General features: G+C 45.7%; 1 protein-coding gene across 2 annotated transcripts in view; it reads left to right on the forward strand.

Moving 5' to 3' along the window:
* Positions 1–27551, forward strand: part of eIF5B (eukaryotic translation initiation factor 5B) — a 42960-nt gene that overhangs the window by 2407 nt on the left and 13002 nt on the right. For both annotated transcript variants that reach the window (XM_089566848.1, XM_089566849.1), the window contains exons 3-12: positions 1677–2762; positions 3928–4104; positions 6676–6852; positions 8129–8246; positions 9850–9941; positions 10364–10480; positions 11308–11560; positions 20011–20411; positions 24922–25029; positions 26633–26743. In XM_089566848.1, the coding sequence (XP_089422974.1) occupies positions 1677–2762; positions 3928–4104; positions 6676–6852; positions 8129–8246; positions 9850–9941; positions 10364–10480; positions 11308–11560; positions 20011–20411; positions 24922–25029; positions 26633–26743 (2640 nt within the window). The remainder of the gene's footprint in view (positions 1–1676; positions 2763–3927; positions 4105–6675; positions 6853–8128; positions 8247–9849; positions 9942–10363; positions 10481–11307; positions 11561–20010; positions 20412–24921; positions 25030–26632; positions 26744–27551) is intronic.

Raw genomic sequence — 27551 nt, forward strand, 5'->3', positions numbered from 1 at the left:
ATTTTTTATGGGCTTTTGTTAAAATTATTTTGGTCATAGAACTATCAGGTTTAAAATTCAATGTAGTACATCAAAATGAAGCTAACACACTTTTTAATAATACAGGTTTCATTAAATTGTTTCATGTGTGCTACAAAATTTTAGTTGTGAAATCAGGGTTTTTAGTTAAAATTTTAACTTGTAAATATATTCTTGTATCCAAAAAGAAGAAATCTAAAGAAACTCTGGAATATGCAGAACGTCTGCCTATCTACTATCAGATATTCTAAAAAAAAAAAAAGATTGAAACAGCTTTATTTCTCGACAAATCGAGGGGAGACTGGGACTAAAGGCACAGAGAGACTGACCCCCTTCTGTACACAGTTACAGCATGTTGATAGTGCATTCAAATGTATACTCATAATAGGCACCTCTTGAACACCACAACGCAGTTACAGTAACAAAAATGATTGGAATATTTGTTGATTACCTTAATCAAAACAATACACATTCACAATTACAAAAAACAATTTAGTCCACTTCTTGTGTATATAGCATATAGCATACATACATACATAAATATAGTATATAGCATACATACATACATAAATATGTAAAGGCAATAAAGTAACAGTTATTAGCAAAAGCGAATAGAATCGCGAAGTAATAATGCCCTCAGCATTTTTTTTTTTTTGAAAGAATTTTCTGAGGCACTGAAATCCAGTTGTTCACCAACCTTCCTTATTATTTCTGTACACTTATAAATAAATGTTTGTTTGCCATAATTTGTTCTTATTTTTGGAATGTGTCAGATGTTGCACCGTAAAGGGTAATCAGGTGTCTCATGATTGCCTGTTCTAAGGAATAATTTTTGTCAATGTATGGTGGCCAGAAGCTTCTTATAGTATATCTTGTCTGCACGGAGGAGGGAATATCGCATATCATGAGATTTGTCACATTTTGGGGCGTGTGCCAATTGGTGGAAATGGCCATTCTCTCTGTCATCCTTCACGCTCCGCTGAATTCATCACCACGCAAAAGAAAAACAAACAAACTGGAGAGAAAACTAAACTAGTTTTTTTAGCTTCAAGCAAGGTGGCGCAGCATCTTCAAAAATGTTGTGCCTCTTTGCAGTCAGCGTTGGCATCAATCGTTAGTGGGCACAGTAGGGAAAGAGCTAACCTAGGACCATTGCCAGGCTGTAGAAATTGTCTAGAATGACTCGCTTATACGGGAGCAAGATTAAATTAACAGTTCCAGGTTGGAGCGATGTAAATTTGCTACAGCATTTGCATGCAGCGCCACCGCGGTGGCTCAGTGGTTATGGTGCTCGGTTGCTGACCCAAAAGACGCGGGTTCGATCCCGGCCGCGGTGGTTGAATTTCTTTGGAGGAGAAATTCTAGAGGCCCGTGTACTGTGCGATGTCAGTGCACGTTAAAGAACCCCAGGTGGTCGAAATTTCCGGAGCCCTTCACTATGGCGTCTCTCATAGCCTGAGTCACTTTGGGACGTTAAACCCCATAAACCAACCAACCAACCATTTGCATGCAGCGTTCCTTTATAGTTGTATGGCTGAATACAGAAGCATGTTAATTGCAGTTGTTTCCTTGTTATCTCTCTACTTCCTCTGAGCAGATTCTGCACTCTGGTTGCAGCCTGTGTAACTGTATTGCTTTTATTGTGTTAATGCTTTCAGATGGACGCCGTTGGAGATGGTTTGAACGATGACGTGCCTGCTCGCAAGGGCAAGGCGAAAAAGGGTGCCAACAGGCTAGACGAGAGTGACGATGACGAACCAGCCAAGCCTGCCAAGGGTGCAGCCGGCAAGAAGGCAAAGGGCAAGAAAGGCCGAGGTGACGATGAGAGCGACGGGGAAGGCGAGGATGCTAAGGTGGCTGCCGTCAGCAAAAAGGGTGCGAAAGGGAAGAGATTGGACGACAGTGAAGATGACGAGGAGGCTGCAAAGCCAGCCCCGAAATCTAAGAAGGGCAAGAAGAAAGGAGCCGAGGAGAGTGATGACGAAGCAGAGCCTGTGAAGCCTGCACCAAAGGGGAAGAAAGCGAAGGGGAAGAAGGGTGCAGATGACAGTGATGATGATGAGGAGTATTCCAAGCCAGCTAAGGGGAAGAAAGGTAAGAAGAAAGGGGATGACAGTGATGACGACGAGGAGCCTGTCAAACCGGCGAAGGGAAAGAAAGGGAAGAAAAAGGGAGGCGATGAGAGTGAGGAAGATGAAGATGACGCCAAGCCAGGAAAGGGGAAGAAGGGGAGGAGAAAGGGAGAAGAGAGCGATGAGGATGAAGAGCCTGCTAAGCCAGCAAAGGGAAAGAAAGGGAAGAAGAAGGCTGGAGATGAGAGTGATGATGAGGAGGAGGTCAAGCCAGCCAAGGGGAAGAAGGGGAAAAAAGCAGCTGCAGGAGATGAAAGTGATGAGGAAGTGGAGGCCAAGCTGCCTGCAAAGGCAAAGAAAGGAAAGAAGGGGGCAGAGGAAAGTGAGGAGGAGGAAGAAGACAGGTTGCCGGTGTCCAAAAGAAAGCAGAAGAAAGGTAAAGGCCTGCCTGATGACAGTGGCGAGGATGATGATGAGATGCCCACTGCTCCTGCTGTCTCAAAGAAGAAGAAGAACAAGAAGCAGAAAGATTCTGATGATGAGGATGTGCCCAGAGCACCAAAGAAAAAGATGGGTGGTTTTGCGCTCCTTGATATAGGGGATGATGACGATGACGATGCCAAGGATGTAGACAGTGCAAAGGAGGAGGCTGCTGAAGAGCAAGAGGAAAAGGTGAGATTATTTTATACATAGTGTGATTAAAGTAGTTTCTTGTTTATATGGTGAGACAAGTTAATGAACAAGAGGTATAGTTTGTGCTGTCATATTTGCCATCTCAGATGCAGCTTAGGGCTTTAAGATGAGTCGCATAAGATGAAAAAGGCAGAGTTGATGAGGGCTGTGGCTGAATAATTGGTTTCGCTGTCACTTTAGTAGTGCTTATCTCTCTTCATTAAGTACCATTGTAATTAAGGTGGGGTAAGACTGTTTTGTCAAGGGAATAAATTTTTAGATTTTGCAGCCTGTTCATTGAGCATTTCTTTAGCTTTTAGAAAATATGTTGCACTTGGGTATTTGTTACTTTAAAGATGGTTTTTTTAATCATTTTTCGTGGTCATATCTAGCAGCAAGGTGAGCTTTTAGAGCTTTTATTTGCATTTTCCTCACTGCACTTTGTTTTCGATTTGTAGGTTTGGAAACCTTCTAATGGAGCTTGTTTTTAGCTTTTAGAAAATATATTTCACTTAGCTATTCTTGACCTCAGAAATGAGTTTTTCATCCTTTCTTGTGGTCGCATAGAGCAAAAAGGTGCTAGTTTTCAAATGCTTCATCCACATTTTTCTCAAAACAGCATTTAAGTTCGTGTACCTTTTTCTGAGGAACTATAAGGCGTAAGCCAACAAAATTTTCCCCAGATCTCAACCAATGTCTTATGCATGACTGGTACCAGAATCAAAAGCTGAAGTCCGTTTTTATTTTAATGACTGAAAAAAATCTATTTATGGGTCGTGATTTTATTGCACTGCGAAAGAAAAAAACGCGAAAAATATATATATTTTTTCAGTCTGCATACTTTTGGTACCAGTTGTGTAGAACAACATATTCTACTGTCATGCAAAATTTCAGCACACTGCATTCAATAGTCTAAGAAAGAGGTACATTAGTGGAAAAAGAAATAGCAGACAGATTCAGTTGAGTTTTTAGCACTAATGCAAGCCACATCTATTTAAAGGATTGCTAACAAGTTTCATAGCCATAGCTTTCATTACAACTGCTCTGGAGCAAACTTTCGAAATCCATTTTCAAAGTCTCACCTTAATAAAGTGGCTGCTTGCCAGTGTGTCCTGGAAAATAGTGACGGCGTAATGTAATGTACTTGCTGCCCCCTTTGTGCTAGGTTGTGAAGGAGGAGAAAAAAGAGAAGAAAAAGAAGGAGAAGAAGAAAAAGAAAAACCAGGATGATGATGAGCTGGAAAAAATGCTGGAAGAGCTCACGCTGGAAATTGAAGGCAAGAAACCTCCACCCACCAAGGAGAGTCTGGCTGCTGCTGCTGCTGCTCAAGCTGGGGAAGAGGTGAGCTGATGCGCACATTTCTAGTAATGGTTTTGCACTTGGTCCACTTCATACCTGTGACTTGTATGCTGAAAGTGCGAGTAAGCATATTTTTTAAGTGCCTTTAAGTGAGTGTGGATTTGCTTTTGTTGTTAAGGAATTTTGACTTCTCCTCTTATATGTTGCATTAAAGGGATAGTGAACAAAACATTTGCTGCTGACATGTCTAGCCCAAATGATAGCCGTGGCACTGATAGCAACCAAAGCAACACTTTGTAAACAGGTGAGCGGAAAGTAACTATTTTAATGAATATTTCGCAAACCGCTGCATCTAGCGGCCGCGTGTGAAAGCTCTGATGATACGGGATGTGATGTCAACCTTACGTGTCGCTACTCGCAAGCTGTCACCAACACAGACTACACGAAAGCAATATTCTCTGCCTGCATCTTGTGGTTGTATACCTTGGGTGACCACTTGCCTGATTTGGTCAGAAATAATCGGAAGTCACCACTGCCTGCAGCAGCAGCAAACCAAAAGAGCAATGTTTTGCAGAGACAGTACAGGTAGTGCCATCTCGTGTGTGCCAGAGGAATGAGCCTTGCCTTGTTTTGGGCAGGAGTGAGCTTGTGGTGCTTTACCTGACTCGCAAAAATTGCATTTATATCTGCCTTCCACTTATGATACCGCACCTAAAGCTCTGTCTGATCTTTCATAGTTTCCAGGGTTCAGCGTAAAAGCAAGGTTCAGTGTAAACACCATATTGCCGGTCCCAGCTTCCTCAGCACCACGTAGGGGGACTGTGGCTGATCGCCAACGTTCTCTGTATAGATCATAAGCTTATCTGCCTTCCACTTATGATACCGCACCTAAAGCTCTGTCTGATCTTTCATAGTTTCCAGGGTTCAGCGTAAAAGCAAGGTTCAGTGTAAACACCATATTGCCGGTCCCAGCTTCCTCAGCAACACGTAGGGGGACTGTGGCTGATCGCCAACATTTTCTGTATAGATCATAAGCTTATCTGCCTTCCACTTATGATACCGCACCTAAAGCTCTGTCTGATCTTTCATAGTTTCCAGGGTTCAGCGTAAAAGCAAGGTTCAGTGTAAACACCATATTGCCGGTCCCAGCTTCCTCAGCACCACGTAGGGGGACTGTGGCTGATCGCCAACATTCTCTGTATAGATCATAAGCTTACACATTTGTCATGCACGCTTGGTCTGTCGGCTGCTCATCGGAGTTGCAGTCATCACCTCCGCTCGTGATGACGGCACTTCTACTTTGAACTTTGCAATGCTCATCACTTGAAAGTATGGCATGTAATGGGGGAATCTTCAACCGCACACTGCCAGCAAATTTGTCAGCTGAAGGGTCTGAGTGGAAAGTCAAAAGAAGTTTCGAGGTGTCTTTTACAAGGCAAGAGGTCTGGAGCATGCATCTCTGCATCCAAACAAGTGAAAAATGCTTTAGGAGCAAACAGATGCAAAGCTGACTAATGTTATGCAACACTGCTGCATGAGAGTATGTGCTGGCCAGGGCAGACATTGGCATTGGATAGTTTTGAATGACAACGCGATATTCAACTGAGTTATTGTAACTAAGTTTAGTGAATACTCTTCTGTTATTTGTAAATCACACTTTGTTTACAAGTGTTCACAATTCCTTTAAAGTAGGTCTGCTCCAGTCCCTGTCTACTAAAACTATAATTTATTATCTTCTTTTATGTTCACCACAGCCTACATGCTGTGCATATGCTGATAGCTAGCTGTGGAGTATGTTTACACTACACTGTCTGAAGATGCTGGGACGCACTGTTGCAGTTCAACCTCAGTATATCGAACTTGGATATGCCTAATTATTGGAGATAACAAACTTTCCAGACACATTTTTAATGAACGCTTGCAACCTTTACTTCATATAGAAGCGCGGTTGGATGTAGAATGGTTATATCGAACTTCCCTGCACCGAGCCGTGCCCGCAACCACCAGCTGCCTCCGTAGTGTGACTGGCTTGCACTACACATATGGTTGGTGGTGCTGCGGCAAGCATTCGTACTATGGTTCACATCTCGCATACCTGACGGCGGTGCCCTGTAAGCAGTGACGTAGACAGTTATAGCCTCTGGATGTAGTCTTGCATTATGGTCCGCTTCGTCGTGGAGGTTTTGAGGAAATTTTGCACTATGAATTTTGTCTTGGTCGAACTGTTTTGCTACCTTTTTATCTGTTCACTGTAATGAGGTTCAACTTTATCGGCATTTTGAGCATGGTGTGCCAGAAAGTATATTTCAATGCAAAGCACTGGAAAGCCACACTCCCCGGGTTTCAGTGTGAAGCCTCCGAGTAGCAAGTGCAGCTGGCTCACTGGGTCAGTAGATATCTCAGTTGACCTGCGAGTAGGCGATGTCCACCTACAAGTTGAGGCAGTTATGTGCCTTTCCTTTTCTCAAAACCTTAGGAAGTGTTGACTCCCTTGATTTTGAGGAAGGTAAAGGCGCATAGCTGGCTCCTTGGGTCAGTGGTCGCCTCAATCCTGCTTTGAGGTGGTGTCCACGTGCTGAACCACCAGTCATTCTTTTATCATGTGTTTTGTAGGCTGAGGCCAAAGAAGGTGCTGCGGGCAAAAAGAAGAAGAAGAAGGAAAAGAAAGCTGCTGCTGCCGCTGCTGCTCAAGAGGAGCTTGCAGAAGCAGTTGAGGAGTCCAAGGAGGATGGGGCTGCACCCGCTCTTCCATCTGCCAGTGCAGCTGCCGAGACCAAGAAGTCCAAAAAGGTGCATATGAATGAATTGTCCTTTTGAATTGGAATTCGAAAGGTCGAATTCTAGTGCTACACTGACAGTGTAACACTAGAATTAAAGGAGTATGGGTCGTAGCTAGAGTAAAGAGCAATGGTAAAGCTAGCATACTCGTGCAAATGGTGCTTACATATAACCAGATAACCTGATATGACTGTTGCCTCCATGAAGCAACAGGCGTCAGTGATGTTACTACCTGTTTGATGGCATAATTCAAAGGAACCAAAATACTTTGGATGCTCAAACGAACGATTTGATTCAATTTGACCTCGAAAACGATTGTTCAGGCATGGGAGCAGTGGCCCATAAAGGAGAAAAATTCAGAACCTGAGTAGCTTGAATGTGCTGGAGGTGTGACACTTTTTTGTGCTTTTGTTACACTTGCAAATGAGCATTGTCTCTGAAATTGAGCAGTTGCAGCTGAGGACTGCCTTCATATTGAAGACAAGCCTGGTGCGAAATTGAAGCATCACATATCACGCACCTTTTATAAAGGCTTAGCCGAACCTGGTCTAACCTGAATCAACTAGCACCTGCCAGGAAGGAGATGCTAATGCCAGTCTAGTGTATTGATTTGGATGTGAACATACTTTTTGTCACTAGTATCAGGATCGTTCATTCATAGTAGAAGTCAGATGGATCACGCTTACTAGTTACTCTTCTCTGGTGGGTGCCGCCACGGTGGCTCAGCGGTTATGGTGCTCGGCTGCTGACCCAAAAGACGCGGGTTCGATCCCGGCCGCGGCGGCTGGAATTTCTTTGGAGGAGAAATTCTAGAGGCCCGTGTCCTATGCGATGTCAGTGCACGTTAAAGAACCCCAGGTGGTCGAAATATCCGGAGCCCTCCACTACAGCGTCTCTCATAGCCTTAGTCGCTTTGGGACGTTAAACCCCATAAACTAAACTAAACTAAACTCTTCTTTGGTGGGTGTTGGGAGTGAGGTACATAGGAGAATTCCTGAACATGCTTTGGTAGTGATCCTTGCTCTGTAATTACTTGGCATATATCAGGTTCTGCTGGTGGTAAAGGAGATATAAACTAGTAACGTGAAGTCATGATTTGTTCCTTTAAGAATGCACAGCCTGAACCAAGTGTGGCCACTACAATGCTGTGGTGCTCTTCAGGTTGCACTTGACGTTTTGCAACAAAGGTTTTTGCAGATGTGTTAGCCAGTTTTAGAGTGGGCCATCAGTGGCCCGTTTGCAAAAGCCACAGCCAAATTTTTTTGTTTTATTTTTTGAACCTGCACAGAAAAAGAAGGATGCTGCCAAGAAAGAAGCCGAAGCCTCTGCCGTGCCCAGTAAAGAGACCACACCTGCACCTGCCGACGGGGAGGAGCCTGCTGCCGCTCCTGCGGAAGGTGCCGAAGGTCAGTTTGGCATTGATGACATAGCCTTGCACGATAAAAGAGCAAAGGTGTGGCTTTAAAAGAACCCCACAATACATTGCCATCTTGAAAAGCACAAATCAATTTTTTTAAAGTGGCTGTGTGCAGGCCCTTTGGAGTTCATAGGGACGTTCTCAGGGTCCTTTGTTAAAGTCTTGCTGTTGAGTGCCACCCTGTAATGTTCCTGGCTGGATGAATCTTTCATGTTCAGGGCATGCACGTTTCAGCTGTGATTGCGCAGATGCACAGTGTTGCATTGGAGAAACACAGCACATGGGTAAACGGGCGAAACAAATTGGGGTAGTGTTCCTGGGATTATTCTTTTGTGTGTATCAATGAAACAAGCCCTATTCGGGGCCATATTTGCTTGGATGGCATATTCTTTCCTATCGTTTTGTAGTAGTTCTTATGCACTTGCTTCTCTGGGCTCCGTGTCACCTTTGCTGTTGCCACTCAAAGGGGCAGCATCTTTATGTTCTTTATGTGGCCGTTATTAAAGTCTCCTATCCGCACAGATAGCAGTGCAGTTAAACCTAGGTGTAGCAAACCTCCATGCAACGCATTCCTCAATATTATGAAGTTCCTCCATTCCCCAGTGCCACCCCTATTGAAGGGCATGTATTTGTGAACTCCATGTACCGAAGGTGTTGCGATGATTGACCTTGATATGAAGAACTTGCTGACCGGCTACCTCTTGGCTAGTGTTGCTTTACTTAAAATTAGGCCGTACCTTGCGAAAATTATATGACGGTAAAACGCTAGCTGCTATAAGAGGAATGTCTACTGTAGCAACAACTGAACACAGTTGAACACAGTTGACACAGTGCACCATTCTCCAGCACTGTCGGTGCCTCTATGTGGCAAATGCGGCATTCTCTGCAGCTTTTGCTTTTGTAACATCGCACAGAGTGCTACTGCGACAGTTCATGCTCAAAAGTAGCACAAAACAAGAACACATGGCAAAGACACGAAACAGGCAGTGCACGCCCATCGCCGCCACCCAGTTGCTTGCATGATTCCGGCGCTAGCAGCTTCCGCATTCCGATAGCGGGAAAGGTGAAGAGTACTGGCGATGAGAGGCAAAGAGTCTGTTTCTCATGGCAACGGCTGCCGGGCAGGCCGAGAGTGGGGACATGCAGGAAAAGGTTTCGACAGCCACACCTCCCCACTCTCCCCCATCCCACGCATAGCAGCGTCACGCAAATCTTGGCGGGAGGCAACGACGGCTGCCTCCAAAGTCACATTATTAGCATGATCATGTAATGTTTCTTCGCGTTTATGATTTTAGTAAGAGGGTTTACTGTGACCATTCGAAGGTGACTTTACCTACATTTATTTCTTGTTTCAGTTTCATTCTACATGAACTTTCGAGCCGTCTCGCAAAAACTGCATTTACATGCAATAAATATTGCGGACTCTTCTCAGTTTCCTTATATCCAATTTTAACAATACATAGTACTTTCATTAACTGTAGTTCATTCAGTGTGGAAACTTCAAGTTATATGGTGGCAGTGGCTGAATAAGGATGCTTAATGCATGCAGGCTCAAATGTTTAATCTAGATCTGTGGCGCTCCTTGAAAACAGGTGCGGATGAAGAAGGAGGGGAAGGTAAAAAGAAGAAAAAGAAAAAGGATGAAGACGACAAGAAGAAAGTGAAAAAGCCAGGTTCCAAGCAGGTGAGTGAGCGATAATCTGCGACAAATTAGAACTTCACGGACGTTATGCTGATTGCTTTCGATTTGCTGGTTTTGCTTCTGATGCGGCCGTGTATAGATAAATACCATAGCTTTGTGTTCAGTCTTGTGCTCTTATATCTAGAAGGTATCTATTAAGAAAGAAAAAAAAAATCCCAGAACCGCAGACAAAAGTAGTCATTTTTACGTATTATGCTTACATTTGTTTTAGTGGGTTGAGAAAAAGGTGTAACATTGTTAAGAGCAAAAGAAAAAGTTGTCAGTTCCACCAGCATTGGATTGTCTTTCATGTCGCCCCTCCAGTTTAGGTGCTAAAAATGCACTTGGTTATCGTGTGTAGCATTCTTCTGTCTGCTTTGAGCAGCCATGCAGTGATTGCAGTGAGTTTTGCCGGTTGTTTTCAGATTGCGGCCATTCAAGAACACCTGAGGAAGCTCAAGGAAGAAGAGGAGAAAAGGAAACAAGAGGAAGAGGAAAGGATAAAGGCCGAGGAAGAGGCAGAGAGGTTACGAGAGGAGAAGGTGAGCCCCCAGTTGCTTGTGTGTCCAGTGGAGAGATGTGTAGTTATCAAGTCTTGTGAGCTATTTAGTTATGCATTTGAAATGGTAGTAGTGCCAGAGCAACGTGGTGAAGTCGAGATGGTTGCGCAGTCTCTTCTTTGGTACTCCGGTAAAGACTGTGCTGTGACAACAATTTGTGAGGGAACATAATTTACTTTGCTGGGAGGCATAGATAAAAGGCTTGAAATCCAATTTAACATTAGCCTGTTTAGTTGACCTTTCTATCCTGCCTTCATTGGGAATTAGGCTCCTGTGTGGGTGCTGGAACATCATTCCGTTTGCCTAAAGACCTTTACCCTAAAAGCCTTTATCATAAAAGCATCTGACCTAGAGGCCTTTAACATAAAGGTCTTTATCATTGGTATTGTCATTAATAACCCTTATCATTACTTGGCAATGTCCTTTGTCATTACAAAACTACTGCTATCACAATAACTATCATGAACTACTACTGTCTCATCTAATGTCTTTGCTTCATTGCCTGTGATCACCCATTACTACCTTATGGTCTGCTGCTGACATATGTGAGACCATGGTGATGTCATTGGGGTTTTCGGACCAATGCTACCGGACAACAATGCTGCCATATGATGCTTTCGCATTAAAAAGAAATAACAAGCTGTGTACTCGGGTAGTAATGACGAGTGTGTCAGTAAGAATGTCGAGCTAATTGAGACCGACAGATGTCGCCTGCACCCACGAGGGAAATGTGTGGATGCTAGTGGTTAGTGGAGCCTCGCTTCTGTGGAACGTTCCGATGACACGAGGTGTGTGTTGACTGTGTGCAGCTGAAGCAGGAGCAGGAGCGCAAGGAGCGCAAGAAGCAGAAGGAGAAGGAGCGGCGTGAGCGGGCCAAGGCCGAGGGCCGGCTGCTCACCAAGGCCCAGAAGACTGCACGGGCACGCATGGAGGCAACCCTGAAGGCCCTCAAGGAGCAGGGCATTGAGGTGCCCCAGATCGGCGAGAAGAAGGAGAAGACCTCGCGTGCCATGGACCGCCGCCGGAACCAGCGCAAGAAGCCCGAAGAGGAGGAGAAGAAAGGTATCGTACAATCTTCCAGTAATTTTAAATAGATATAAAGACATAAATAACCCTACCAAGAAAGCATTGCGTGAATTATTTCTTCAAAAATAATTCATCATCATCATCATTTATTTATCCTTAAGGGCCCCAGGGGGCATTACATAAGGGGGGGGGGGGGGGGGGGGGGGGCGAACAGTAATCAAGTCACAAAGAACAAAGTTGGAACATAAACTCTTAGACACATGTACAGTCGACGACCGATTTTTCGGACTCTCTAGGGACCGCGAAAACGACCGAAAAATCGGGCAGTCCGGAAAATCAAATTTCACCGAAAAAATCACGAACTTATTACCACTATGCCGGAGAAAGCGGCCAATTGTATTGCACACATTCTAAAGCTCCTCATGACTATATTTCGCCGCGCGAAATACCGTATAAACGCGTATAAGGGCCGCACTTTTTTTTTTTACAGATTCGAGGGCCAATTTTCGGGGTGCGGCCCATACACGCGATATGCGAAAAAAAAATTTTTTTTAAGTAAAAACACACCAACCAGGGAATGAGCGACATTTATTCTACGTTCAATCGTCACTCGCGAAGTATTTAGACTCCTGAGCTGGTGCTGCACTCTGGTGCACGCTCATGCCAAAAGAAGCCGCGCCGCATGTCCGCTGTCAACGCGTAGCCGTTGTTCCGAAATTCCATCACATTGAGGAGCAGCTCTTCTTCCAGTTCAGGAAACTCGCACGGCTTGACTTGGAAAGCGCGCTTTTTGCAGCTTGTGTTTCTCTTTTGGTTGCACCATCATCGGACGCACTTCTCGGCCACGTCGAATTTCCCGCCCGCCGCACGCGACCGCGTTCGAGAGCTAACTCCCAGCCGTGTAGCTCAAGGTGCTTGCCCATCGCGCTAAAACTGTGAAGCTCGGCGGCAGCACGCGAAAGCCACTATCACGGCGAACGCGCTAACACGCATGCTAACACGCCACGAAAGGCTGGAGCTGGTGATACTGATGCCGATGTGAACAGCGGAAAATCGCGACCGAGAAAAATGTTGATAATGATCACGGCGCCATCCATAGGCACTTGGAAGCTCCGGTGCGCGGGGGTGGCCTCCGCGAACGGCGCAGCGCCGGAGCAGATCGCGGCCGCGATAAGATCCGGCGGCGCGATAAGATCCGGCGGCGCGATAAGATCCGGCGGCGCGGCGCGCTTCGATCGCGGAGGCCACGGCGTGCGCGTAGCCTCCGCGATCGTATTCGCGTTCCGTGTTCGGGACTAAAGACTCGGCACAGATGAGTTCCGTGAACTCAGACTACGGTTCAAGTTCGTGCGGCGGAAGACATTCAAGGACAGTACGAATTCGAAAACACGCGAGCGCAATGTGCCGACTCGCGCAGAATTTAAGCGTCGCAAGAGGCTCCCTTTAAGCTTGAATTTCGTTTTGTTTGATCAAGTTTTCGATATCTCCTGCAGTCTGAATTAATGAGGTTCCACTGTACACATTATATGGCGGCTTGGGTGCTGGCGGCGAGTGCGAACGAGGTCCGAAAAATCGAGTGGTCAGTTACGGTGCGTCCGAAATTTCAAGCGCTCTTACACATTGGCTCTATGGGCCATGTCGCGGTGCCGCGAAAAAGTCCGAATAATCAAGCATGTCCGAAAAATCAGGCGTCCAAATTTTCGGTCGTCGACTGTAGATACAGCTGTGAACACTTCAAAAGAAAAACAAGCGAGTAAGTAGGTAATTCCTGACGTATAATTCGCGCCCAGTACAGCTGCTCCCTTGTATCTTATGCAAAGGTGTTTTCTGTATTTCCCTATTGTAATTTATTCATGATTTTGTGCTTTCTGGATGTCCTGTTTTTGTGAAAACTGTAACCTGACTATGTGTTCGTTTTTATTTTTTTTTTGTGTGTATGTCAATGTTCTCAACAAAGTCTGCTCCTATGCCTTGTAACGGCTGCCTGGGCCTCGTCAAGCTGTACAGTAGAATCTCGATGATACGATTACGGTTGATCCGAATTTCGCGATGATACGAATTTCAAAAGTGTTTTGGATGGTCTACGTTATATAGAATACGCTATGATTTGGGATTATACGAACAGTTTCTCAAGCCTTCGCGGATGATACGAACGCGCCAATGGCCGGCGCACGCGAGCGGGGCGACCAGGGCAACGCGGCTGGTCTCGGAGGGGGAGAGTAGCCACCATGGCTAATGCGCGGTAGCTGGCCCTTTCCACGCCCGCTTCCCTTGACATCCAGTCTCCGCTGGCTGAGCGGCCACTGGCCCTCCTCTCCACACCGGTCTCCCTTCTTCACCTCCACGTCTTTTCCAAGCCCGCTTCCCTTCACCCTCTGCCGGCCGAGCGGCAGCGGCCACAGGCCCTCCTCTCCACACGCCTCCCTTCACCTCCACGCCGCCGCCGCCGCCCATGCCGCCGCCGTAGCATAAAGTGCGCTCGGCACATGGCTCGGCACGAAACCTGCCTAGCCAGGGCGAGTCACGTGCCTGACAACTCTGCGTCGCCCATTTCCTGGCAACCATCGGCGTACGCTAGTTTTGTTTTCTTTCTTTTTTCGCTACGCCGTGCTTTCGCGCAGGGCGACCCGATCTGAAAGGAAAAGCCGAATCGCCATCGCCATCACAGGAAGCTGCATGCTGCATGCTGCTACATGCGTCTGTTCAGTGTTCGCTGCTGCTGCTGCCCTGTGCATTTTGCAACGTGGACTACCTGAACCTGACTGGCGGAAGTTTAGTGCGCGCGGAAAGACCGAAGCGTTTGCTGTTCGACATGTCGCGAAAACGGAAGGCCCTTTCGTTTAAGGAGAAAATTGAAATACTCAAGAAGGTCGACGAGAACCCGAAGAAGAAACGTGTCGAGTTGGCGAAGGAGCTAGGCATAGCACCGTCGACGCTGTGCACCATTGTTGGGCAGCGAGACGTTGTGATGAAGAATGCCCAGCACTTCGGCGTGAACGTGAAACAGGCGAAGACGGCTACACACGTGAAGCTGGAAGAGGTCCTGCTGACATGGTTTGCCGAAGTTACAGCGGCCGGCGTCAACGTGGACGGCAAGGTGCTACGCGAGAAGGCGGACAACATTGCGCTTTCCCTGGGAATCGAAAATTTCCAAGCTTCCGGGGGATGGCTGCATCGTTTTAAAGAAAGGCATGGACTTGTCTACAGAGTCGTTAGCGGTGAAGGAAAAAAAGTGGACCAGTCAGCTGTCAGCGACTGGCTGAACACGCTGCCGGCGCTGATTTCAGACTATGCACCGCACGACATATTTAATGCTGACGAGGCGGGCCTCTTTTTCAATTTACAACCAGAGAGGAGCTTATGTGTGAAGGGCCAGGCTTGCCAGGGCGGCCAAAAAAGTAAGGAGAGAATCACCGTGCTTTTTTGCGTGAATGCCGACGGCTCGGAGAAAATTAAGCTTACCGTCATAGGCAAGTCCAAACAGCCGAGGTGCTTTCGATCGGCAGGACGTTTACCTTGCTTTTATAAAGGGAACAAGAAAGCGTGGATGACCGCGGAATTTTTCCGCGAGTTCCTCACGATCCTGGATCGAAAAATGGCTGCAAAAAAACGAAAGATCTTGCTTTTCTTAGATCAGTGTTCGGCGCACCCAAAGGAAACGACCTTCAACAACGTCACCGTAAGGTTCCTGCCTGCCAACACTACCAGCCATTTGCAGCCACTGGACGCTGGAATAATTCGGAATGTGAAGCATCATTTTAAAGGACTCTTAGTAAGGCGTCTCCTGGCAAAGATTGATCGCAAAGATGAGAATTTGCGGATCAGCCTGCTCGATGCGTTGCATTTTTTGGCCATGTCCTGGGATAATGTGACCTCAGACACCATCGCGAACTGTTTTCGCAAATGTGGGTTTAAAACGGGACGCGACGCGGCTCCGACGGGAGAAAATGAAGAGCCCGATGAGGACTTTCGAATTGAAGGCTGGGGGAGTCTGCAAACTGAAGCTTCCGCACACGACTTCGTCACCGCGGACGACAACGTTGCGACCTGCGAGTTAAGATCCATTGAAGAGTTGGTCGACGAAATGAATGAAGTCGAGACCGAGAGTGATGATGGTGAAGACGCCGACGGTGAAGACGCCGACGAGTGCGATCAGCTGCCGCCGACGTCAGAAAGCCTTAACGCTCTCGATGTTCTGCGCCGCACCGTAAGTGCCGGCAACGTGAGCGACGAAACCGCTGCACGATTTTATGCCTTTCAGGCGTGTCTCGTCAACGACCTCGAGGGCAAAAAAGTGCAAGCGAGCATAACTGACTTTTTCGGCCGGAAGTAGCCGTGGCCGGCTGATCCCGGGCTGTCTCCTCGCCCAACGCCGCCTCTCCTCCTCCTCTTCTCTCAAAGCTGCTTCGGCAGCTTTTTTTTTTTCAACGGTCCCTCTCGGGGCCACCAATCGCGCTTCGGCAGAGCATGCAGGCGTGATGCTTCCCGCTGTCTCTCACTCGAGTTCCTCTCTCTACACCAAGTGTGTTCATTATCATGTCGAGATTTACTTGTTTTGGCTCATACGAATTCGGGGTGATACGAATATTTCGCGTGCTCCCGAGGAATTCGTATCATCGAGATTCTACTGTATACCTACAGCTTTTAGTCCAGGCAGCCGCCAGAATTTTCTGTAAAATAAATGAAATTGAAAATGAATTGAAATTGAAAGACTAAGCGCCACCGTGTGGCACGAGAACGCTTTGGTTAGACTGGCTGTCTCGAGTTGCCCACCATTCTGCTTACTGGTTTGCGTTGTGCGCCGTGAAGTCTGTCCCGTTTTATTTGTGCGCAAACCCCCTTTTATTATGTCTGTATTTTTTTTTCATAATCTTGTGGTCTCAAACTTTCTCCTAGAGTTATATTTTTTGTCGTGTTATACAGTCGACGACCGATTTTTCGGACTCTCTAGGGGCCGCGAAAATGACCGAAAAATCGGGCAGTCCGGAAAATCAAATTTCACCGAAAAAATCACGAACTTATTACCACTATGCCGGAGAAAGCGGCCAATTGTATTGCACACATTCTAAAGCTCCTCATGACTATATTTCGCCGCGCGAAATACCTTATAAACGCGTATAAGGGCCGCACTTTTTTTTTTCCAGATTCGAGGGCCAATTTTCGGGGTGCGGCCCATACACGCGATATGCGAAAAAAAAAAATTATTTTTAAGTGAAAACACACCAACCAGGGAATGAGCGACATTTATTCTACATTCAATTGTCACTCGCGAAGTATTTAGACTCCTGAGCTGGTGCTGCGCTCTGGTGCACGCTCATGCCAAAAGAAGCCGCGCAGCATGTCCGCTGTCAACGCGTAGCCGTTGTTCCGAAATTCCATCACATAGAGGAGCAGCTCTTCTTCCAGTTCAGGAAACTCGCACGGCTTGACTCGGAAAGCGCACTTTTTGCAGCGTGTGTTTCTCTTTTGGTTGCACCATCATCGGACGCACTTCTCGGCCACGTCGAATTTCCCGCCCGCCGCACGCTTACCGACCGCGTTCGAGAGCTAACTCTCAGCCGTGTAGCTTAAGGTGCTTGCCCATCGCGCTAAAACTGTGAAGCTCGGCAGCAGCACGCGAAAGCCACTATCACGGCGAACGCGCTAACACGCATGCTGACACGCCACGAAAGGCTGGAGCTGGCGATACTGATGCCGATGTGAACAGCGGAAAATCGCGACCGAGAAAAATGTTGATGATAATGATCACGACGCCATCCATAGACGGCACTTGGAAGCTCCGGTGCGCGCGCGTGGCCTCCGCGAACGGCGCAGCGCCGGAGCAGATCGTGGCCGCGATAAGATCCGGCGGCGCGCTTCGATCGCGGAGGCCACGGCGTGCGCGTAGCCTCCGCGATCGTATTCGCGTTCCGTGTTCGGGACTAAAGACTCGGCACAGATGAGTTCCGTGAACTCAGACTACGGTTCAAGTTCGTGCGGCGGAAGACATTCAAGGACAGTACGAATTAGAAAACACGCGAGCGCAATGTGCCGACTCGCGCAGAATTTCAGCGTTGCAAGTTAAGAGGCTCCCTTTTAGCTTGAATTTCATTTTGTTTGATCAAGTTTTCGATCTCTCCTGCAGTTTGAATTAATGAGGTTCCACTGTACACATTATATGGCGGCTTGGGTACTGGCGGCGAGTGCGAACGAGGTCCGAAAAATCGAGTGGTCAGTTGCGGTGCGTCCGAAATTTCAAGCGCTCTTACACATTGGCTCTATAGGCCATGTCGCGGTGCCGCGAAAAAGTCCGAATAATCAAGCATGTCCGAAAAATCAGGCGTCCGAATTTTCGGTCGTCGACTGTATACGTGTAAATACAGTAATAGCAATCCTTGCAATGTATTTTGTGGCATGAAAAGTGCAGGTGCTCCTGCAGTGTTTTGGTGCTTATAAAACTTTTCTTTGCCTGTCATGCTTCCTCGTACTATTGCAGCATGACAGCACTCATGTAAGGCTAAAAGGCAGTAAGTTTAAATGCACCAATGCCAGCTCTCTTTTCTTTTTGTACCAAATATGGAGGAAAGAAATTCTTTTGAGTGTTTTTCAGTCATGTCGTAGAAAACAGTGCAAAAGTGAAGTGGGTGAGGGAAACACGAAATGAGGTTATGTCAAGTACATTGGAACCTCACGAATTTGACCCCCTTTAATTTGGAAATGGGGATAATTCGGACTGTTGGTTTGGTCCCGCTCAGTGCCTATTGTCATTCTATGGCATCAGATGCTTGTTAATTTGGATGCAGCCCTCCTCAAGCCTAAAGTGCGTCATGCAGTGTTGCCTGCGTATCTCTTGACATGTATGCAGTGGTAGGCATGATGATGATTGAAGGCCCCATTGCCAAGAGAGAATCTGGCCACCTAGTTTTGGTTCACTTTTCTGAGCTCTGTGCCAGCCCCGACGATGCAGCTGTCATCTGTGCACCGGCCAACCAGCTGGGCACAGCTGCTCACTGTTTTGGACGCTTCGCGCCTCACTAGACCTTTATTTTTTTAGTGTGTCTCGCCGTTCTGGTGCCGACGCTTTTCCCTTGATTTCGTTCGCTTGGTTCTTCCTTTCTTCCAGTGTGCCGGAACTGCGCACTCATTGCGGGCTTTCTCGCAGTGCAAAACGGGGAGATGCGGGTGAAAACTGATTTTTTCACCAAAAAATGTGTTTTGTTGTGTTTTGTATTCTTTCGAGCCTCTTCTTTTATGCATTAAAAAATCAAAGTATACAATCGATGGGAAGTTAGTAAAAATCACACTTAAAGCCCCCTCATATCAGGCTTCTATTGCTACCGCATTGCACCATGAATTAGGCTGCATAGATCATTCTGGAGCGGTTCTGCCTTGACGTTATCAACATTGTGCATGCAGTGAAGCATTTGACTGAACTGCAAAAATTGTCTTTGCCACTGAGTTTCATCTCAGAAGCAGACAAACAATGCCCAGGTTTTCCAGCAAACAAATTTACTATGATGCGAGCAGTTTTTGGCAGTTTATAAGAGTCCATTCAATAAGTCTGCCTTCGGGTAATTCAGACGTTTTTCCTCGTCTGAAGTCCCTTGAAGGGGCCTTACTTTTAAACAGACTGCCGATGGTGCACTGTTCATTCATGGCTGACTTACTACCTAAGGTACTACTGCAATGTGAAAGGAACTCATTAGGATAACAAGGTGAGGCCACATAGTAGCACAAGGTGGGGTGAGACTTGCCTGGATACAACTGCCCAGATTAAGTTTTTTTTAAGGGGGGACATGGGTCTTAGAGCATTTTTTTTTATTTACTGACCAAATGCAATGAAACTGCACATACTTATTCATTTTTTTCTGCTGATTTCAAATATGCAATTTGTTTATTTCTAGGCCAATTAGTTCCTGAGATATTATTATATATCTTGCCATTGTCTGCTCAAACAATAGAAAAAAAATGGGCCACCAGAAATTTAATTTTATAATGTGGGTAGATACTACAATGTGTGAGGAATGCAATGCTGCAAGCAGTTTTCAGTTTTTTGTCCGTGTGGACAAATGGGCTTAATAGTTAGTTTCATGTGTGTCGTGTTTTCTGGCACTGTATGTCTGGTTAACTCACTTGAAAACTAACCCATTTGTCCACACAGACAAAAAACTGAAAACTGCTTCCAGCGTTGCATTCCTCACACATTGTAGTATCTACCCACATATTGAAATTAAATTTCTGGTGGCCCATTTTTTTTCTGTTATTTCAGCAGACAATGGCATGATATATATTAATATCTGAGGAACTAATTGGCCTAGAAATATACAAATTGCATATTTGAAATCAGCGGAAAAAACTGAATAAGGCTGTGCAGTTTCATTGCATTTGGTCTGTAAATAAAAGAAAATTTCTAAGACCCATGTCCCCCCTTAAGTCTGATTTCTTCACTTTGTTTTCCCCCTTTTTTTTTTTTCCATCATTCCCACCCTGTGTTTTGATTTTTGCAGCTGATGAGAGCGTTCCCCAAGTGCAGCTGGAGATCTTGGGTCCAGATGGCAAAGCAGCTACGGAGCCAGAAAAGGAGACGTCCCCCGTGGAGGCACCCGCCGAGGAGGAGGAGGAGGATGTGAAGGATGCCTGGGATGAAACATCATCTGAAGAGGAAGACGAGGAAGAGGTGCTCGAAGCCAAGATCAAGGGTGACTTCAAGGTCCAGGTGAAAACAGAAGCTCCCAAGAAGCCACCACCAGCGAAGAAAGCTCAGCCAGCCAAGAAGAAGCAGGCGGAGTCGTCCTCATCCGAGTCTGACGACGATGATTCCGAGTCAGACGAGTCGTCAGAGGACGAGAGCAGTGATAGTGAAGATGACAAGTCTCATTCAAAGGAAAAAGTGATCGCTAGGTTACAGGTGAGCACTTTTCTCCAGTTATTGAAAGCATGACTTTCTTGAACTTGTGAAGTGTGATGCTACTTAAGGTTTTAAACAAATACGGTGAAAACAAAAGAGAGATATAGCTTATCGTTACCGTGTTTACGTTACCGTTTACTGTGTTACCGGACGCCAGACTTTCCGGTTAGCGCTGCGCACGCTAGAAGACGTTTTAGAATACCGTCTCTCCCGTAACAAGTTACCGTAAGGGGAAAACGAATGATGATGATGGCAGACTCCCCAGCATTAATTACAAACAAAAATACACATGCATTGCAAGCATTTCCTTGCAGTCAGATATTACGTGCCCTTTAATCATCTTTTTCTCTGCATATAAAGACGTGCACACTACTTTTCTGCTACTGGCCGGCTCTGCGGCTTTAACCCTTTCGCTGTCGGGTGTTTCTGCCCGTGACGCACCCCCAGTGTCGCACACTTCCGGGATGATGGTCCCGCCGTTTCAACGTCAGAATCTGACGATGCGGAACTCGCCTCTTCCTCGGATGAGACGCTGTCAGAGTCCGAATCCGAGCTCGGCTCGTATTTAGAATCTGCAGAACCACCGCTCCAATGCGCAGAGGAAGGTCCCGCGCGGTCAGCCATATCCGAAAGTAACCGCGCGCAGCGGGGGTGTGCTTTCAGTGGCCCGCAAAACGGAGAGAAATGGGACGCTGTGTAATAAAGATGAGAGAGGGAGATGTAAAAAGGCTAAAACAAAGTTGAGGGGCTTTGCTTTTGCTGCTGCCAGCCGCAAGCGAGGGTGCGACGAGAGAGCGAAAGCAGCGATCGAGTCATGTGTCAGTCTCTGACTCTCGGAGTGGCAACGGCGCGCGCCCTTGAACTTGAAGCGCCGTAGCTCACACGCCGACAGAAGAAAAATAAAAACCTGCAAAACAGCGGCAGAAGGCAGAACAACCCTTGGACCCATAACCACACGCGCGCGTCATGATCCGGCGAACGCGGAGCGACCACGCCACTCAGCAAAGAGAGAGGTGTGGGATGGCAGTCGCTCGCTCCGTACTCTTCAATACACGCACCAAAACAGTAAGGGGCGGAAATACGAGCTTGTAGAAAGATTCAAGAGATGGCGCAGCTAGTCCAAGAGCGTCAGCTTTGCGCTCAAGCGCGAAATTTTGAACGCACGATAGAGAACGTACCGGTACGTCAGTGACACTGTGGGGTGGAAGCGCGAAAACGTACCGGTACGTCCGTGACAGTGAAAGGGTTAAAGATACCCTGACCAGTAGACAAGTCTACTACACTAGCCTTGCATACGCTGCGCTTACTGCGTTGCGAATGCTGTAAAAAATGCAGCAACAACACCTTCTGTTTGCCGTGCGCAGCGTCGCTTCTTTTGATGTTTGGATGCATGATTTGGGTGTAAACATAGTGGCGCCATCTGGGTCAAACCGCTTGAGCTCTGAACTGGAGAAACTTTTTTTTTCTGAATTTAGTGGTGAATATGACAAGCATTACCGGAATATTTTTGTTCTTGAAGGAAGAAACCTATGAAAAAAGAGGAAAATGTTAAAGCTGGCTCAAAAACTACGGTGTTGTCGTTGCTACTTTGGCTGCGTATGCGGATAGTTAGGCTTGACTGCACGAAAATCGCTGAATTATCTCAACAACACGGGCTAGTTGTCACTTAAGCCTCGACAAATGAGCTAGAATATCCGTATTAAGAGCAAATGCTTTCATTTAGAGCGAGAAATGGCGCCGAAGAATGCGGCAGCGATGCTTATTTGTTCCGAAGCGGCGTGCAGGGCGCTGCCATGTTTGTTTACAAGCGAACGTTAACTCTCTCCACAACGTGAAAAGAAATTCCGTAAAGTGCTAGCAGCCCGGTAATGGGCGCGAATGTGCAGATGTCGCCAGCCGAGCCCGGTAAACGGCAACGTAAACACGGTAACGATATGCTATAACTCTCTAGCGGCATGTGATACCTATGAAAGCAACAAGCCTCCAATGTTTTTGACATTGAGATTCACTCGAACAGCAGGTAGAACCATGCACTTATGTTGTGCACATTTTCTTTGTGTGGTGTCCTTGTCACTTAACTCTTGACAGTGGAGCCCTCGATGAAGCCGATTTAAGAGGGGACCCTGGTCTTTGAAAAAAAATTTTTATTAATGAAGTCACAGTTATGAAATTTCCAGGCCACATGTAGTTTTGTGCGCTGATTCTGGATATGTAATTTAATTTCGTGTAAAACAATTCCTTCAGCACTTGTGCAATTTTTATGCAAGTATTTTGGGAAAAGTTTTGCAGAAAATTTGCTGCAGGAAACTCGCTGAAATGCATGCCATTAGGTTCTCTTGACACCAAGGAATGCAATAAGGGTAAAATTATCATCCTGGCCATCATAGAAGTTGAGTTATAGAGTTTTGAAGTTGTCGCTTCAGAAATGAGAAGAAAAGTGTGTATTCCTGTTTGTGAAGTGGCAGCTTCAGTACCCTGTAACTCAAGTTCTATGATAGCCAGGATGATAATTTTACCCTTATTGCATTCCTTGGTGTCAAGAAAACCCAATGGCATACATTTCAGCGAGTTTCCTGCAGCAAATTTTCTTCAAAACTCTCCGCAAAATACTTGCATAGAAATTGCACAAGTGCTCAAGGAATTGTTTTACACGAAATTAAATGACATATCTAAAATCAGCACACAAACATACATGTGCCCTGAAAATTTCATTAATATATCTAGATGTTAATATAGCAAGATGTTTGCGTACGCTAAATTCAAAGCGCGAACAACACCTTTAGTTGAGCGTTCGCGGACCGTTCCGCAATAGGCGCTAAGTAGACATACAACATCCCGGTTCAGCCCCGTTTGGGTAAGTACCTAGCGCCACCACACGTCGAAAAAAAAAATTGAGGTCGTGTTGAGAAGTGCTAAAAATGGCCGTTGCCATGACGACAGTGTACACAACCTGTCGTTAGGCTTACGGGCTTGAAAACAGACTGCTATCTCAAGAGTATCGACAAGTTATCGCACATAACATTGCGTCCCAGTGAAACGACAAAAAGCAGAAGCGAATACCACCATTTATTGCCAGTTGAGCGCCGAATAACTCAATGACGAGGTATTTTAGAACCGAAGCGGGCAAACAGGGCGCCGCCATGTTGTCCCCGCAAGCCCCGCAAAGACGCTATGCTATTTCCAGAAAATTGCGTGCGTACGCTAAACGCTAAGCTTCTTTTAGCGTTCTGCGCATGCGCATTCTACATGCGCTATTTTATTGCGTACGCAAAGGTTTTGCGTACGCTATACTAAAACTGTCTAATCTTCGTTCTTTGCCGCGCTGCCATTCTTTTGATTCTTTTGCTTACTTATGTCATGCAAAGTGTCTTATTTGTGCTTTTGTTTTGATTCTTTTGCTTACTTATGTCATGCAAAGTGTCTTATTTGTTCTTTTGTTGTTTGTCTTATATTTGTGGTTTTGTTTTATTTTGTTCAATTGCCTGTGCCCCCCCCCCCCTATGTAATACCCTCTCGAGGGCCTTTAGGGGTATTCTGTATAAATAAATAAATAAATAAATTCTGTGCATATGGCGCAGAAAGATTAATTTAGTACATATGCAGCAAGTGCAGTGTCTTCACTGAGTCAAATATTTGATTGCAGTCATTGATGTGCATTTAGCAAATGACATCAGGCTAGCTTTTGTGCATGTGTTCCAAAAAAATTGCATGAGACATCTGAGAAGACTTTCGATAAGTAGTATTGCTTTCAATCTGTTTACTAGAAGATAAGTCTAGCCAAAGTGTTTGCTTTGTTGATAGTAACGTACACCCTTTGTCAAAAGTTTATGGAGCCTAAGCGGGTATGGTACTGGGCGATGCTGTGTAGCTCGTTAGGCGTCGTTAGCACTCCAAATGTGAAAATGGGAGGAACTCTTGTCCTCACCTCTCTGAGAAATAGGACCTCCACTGATACTGCAGAAGTCCATTAATGGGAGATGTGGGTCTTGAAATAAACATTTTTATTATTAAAGATATCATAATGAATTTAGGTGTGTGTATGTGTTTCTTCTTCCTGTTTTCAAAAATATAATTTGTTTCAGTATATCTCAATTAGTAGTTCCCATATTATAGAAAAATAACTAAAGCCTACTTAGTTAAATTTGGATCGTTAAGGCACTTTCTTTTTACATTTTTGGTTTCGATTGAAATGGGGCTGTAGCCAAAGGTTTGCCATCTGGAGCTATTTTAATTATATTGTTATTGAAGTAAACCATCATGTGAAAATGTTAAATTGTGTCCAATCACGATAATCATGAAGTGTAGTTAGGTTACAGTAGGGTTCACAAAATTTGAAATATTACAAATTTCAGCTATATCGAATGATTTTATGATTTTTTACCTGTTTGCTATAATGAGGTTTGACTGTAATCACTCCCCCATTGGTGTCATTTCATGGGAAGAGTCGGGATGCCTTTAGTGTTGTTTTTTTTTTCTTCATGTAGTGACTGCCTGGCTTTCTTCTTTGCAGAAACAAAGGGAAGAAGCTGAGAAGAAGCGTTCTGTGGACAACCTGCGGTCACCAGTTATTTGTGTCCTGGGGCACGTTGACACAGGAAAAACAAAAATTTTGGACACGGTGCGTTGTTTAGTTCTCACTTTATACCCCTGTCACACGAGCAAGTTTAGTGATATTTTCACGAAGTGCACTTCTCCAGAACGAGTGACACTTTCGGGGCGTGCTGCTACATGGAAAAATAAAGTGTCATTCGGAATTGATGGTGGTGGCGATGGCTTTTCAAGTAAGGCACAAAAAATATTACTTTTCGTGCTTCAAAGCTTTAATGTACAGTTAATGTACAGTAGATTCCAAACTGCAAGCAATTTTTTATGATTATCATGGAGCTTTGTGCAATATTGGCGATTACAAAAAAGGCTTCGCAAGACGAGACAAGCCAGGAGCAGTACTTCACTTTTTGAAGCATCATGGCGACCCACGGCGATAACGTTTCTGCGCAGCTGACACAATCTGATTGGCAAAAAGTGGTGGCGACATACATGTGCATTCGAGCGCCTCCTTGGATTGCAAACACTGCACTGTTGCACCGTCACACCGAAACGGTTGCAGATGGTTGCTACGGTCGCCGTGCTAGCCGCCATAGCCATACCGCTGCGGCTGCCTAAAAAATTATTGCAGCTGAAAACAAGAATGTCGGAATATGTGCAGTATATATATTTAATGGCAACGCAAATAAGTTTTCATGAACAAGAGGGCAAAAAAAAAGATTAGCTGCGTTCAATAAAATGCCATTTTTATTGCCGACGTTGTATTCTAATTTCGAAACGCTGCTACCGAGGCTATACACTTCGCCCCTCGGGAAAAGTGATGTGAGTACCCCAAACTCACTTCTTGCCGAGTGCGTTCAGCAGCGAGTGTCATTAAAGTTCATCGTGTGACACGATGCGAATGACACTACAGGCGAGTGTCACTCGTTGAAAATGACACTAAACTTGCTCGTCTGACAGGGGTATAACTTTCATATGTGTTACTTTGTCACTATGTAAAGTACTTTGAATGTGGAGTCAAGCCTAGCAGCAGCGACTTTGACATTTACAAGGGTGCATTCTGCAAACGGCTTTGGTCTTTCTTGCTATCTTCTCGGCCAAGATCGACATTCTAATAAAGAACTTGGTTTCTGGGAGAGGCGGTTTCCAGTAACATGTAACACAAGGTGCCATAAGACCTCTGTGGGGATGAGAGGTGCGCGGAAATAAGCGGAGCAAGTCTTGCAGGCTGATGCACCGTGGCACTCTGATAATGATATTCGATTATGATGTAAGGATAGACTTTAAGAGACAAAAGTTCTAAAAAAAAAAAGCTCTTAATACATTTGAGTAAGTACAGCAAATTTGATGCTAGCCTAACAATAGCTACCTTTTTTTTAAAGCTTTTACCATTAGCCATTCCTAAATCTAGTTTTGTCTGTTATTACTAGGTAGATAAAACTTTTTAGGCCCTTTACATTACTGATCACTTTCCACATTTTTATTAAATCCCACTTAAAACATTTCCTATACCTTGTGCTTGGCGCATGATGGCTTTAGATGCCTATGTGCCATTAAACCCAACACAACGCCTAACAGTAGCTCTCGGGGTTCAAGTAGAGGTATTCGGGTGATCTTGTGGCTTTTGTGTGTGGTATGGTACAAAAGTTGACTCTTTTGTTTCTTCTCTTTTGCAGATTCGGCATACGCATGTTCAAGACAGTGAAGCTGGTGGCATCACTCAACAGATAGGTGCCACCATGGTTCCACTTGATGCTATCAAGGAGCAGTGCAAAATGGTCAAAGAGGTATACTTTGCCTCGTGCTGTGTCTTAGATTACCGTATTTACCCGATTCCAACGCGCACCCAATTTACGGCACAAAAAAAAAAAAAAAACAATTTCAAGCCTCAATTCTAACGAATGCCAGATTTCGGTGCCGAAAAAAAAAAAGACAAGCCCCGCTTCTAGCGTGCATGTGATTTCCGCGAACGAAAATAATTTGCAACCATTTTTATATTTTCAGGTGAGAACAGGCTCTTTACTCACTCGAACTTCATTCACTGTCACTCTCGGACAGCTCTATCTCACACTCCGACCACAGCATCTCGTCTTCAGTGCCGTCCAGGGCATCAGAAATTCCACATTTCTTGAATGCCTTCATAATTATAACTGATGGACAACCATAACTTTTTCAGTCTTCGCCAGTCACGAACACAAGTCTTTGGCACACCAAAATGACGGGCAGCACGCCTATTGCCTCTCTGTTCTGCGTGCAGAATAACTTTGCGCTTAGGGCTATTCTCGTGGCGGACATGACGCCTCTTCGCAGCCGCTGCATCCATTCTCAAAAACGATATCGCACGTAGAGCCAGCCGAACACCACAGTCGCGCTACAGACTACGCTATAGCTTGCTACTCACGTCGTAAACGCAGCAAAAGCGAGGCGAGGCGTTTCGTCCCGTGAATTCTTTTGTGCCACGCTCGCTGACAGAAATGACAAGCAAAAAAAAAGCAAAATGGCTTCTGCGACGCAGAAAACAACGAGCAAATGTGCTCCCATGGTTGCCGGCAATTAGTGAGCTCCCACATCTTATAATGGCGATTGCGATGGGCA

The sequence above is a fragment of the Amblyomma mixtum genome, chromosome 1 (assembly GCF_055824585.1).
Source record: "Amblyomma mixtum isolate Tamu chromosome 1, ASM5582458v1, whole genome shotgun sequence".
NCBI lineage: Eukaryota > Metazoa > Arthropoda > Arachnida > Ixodida > Ixodidae > Amblyomma > Amblyomma mixtum.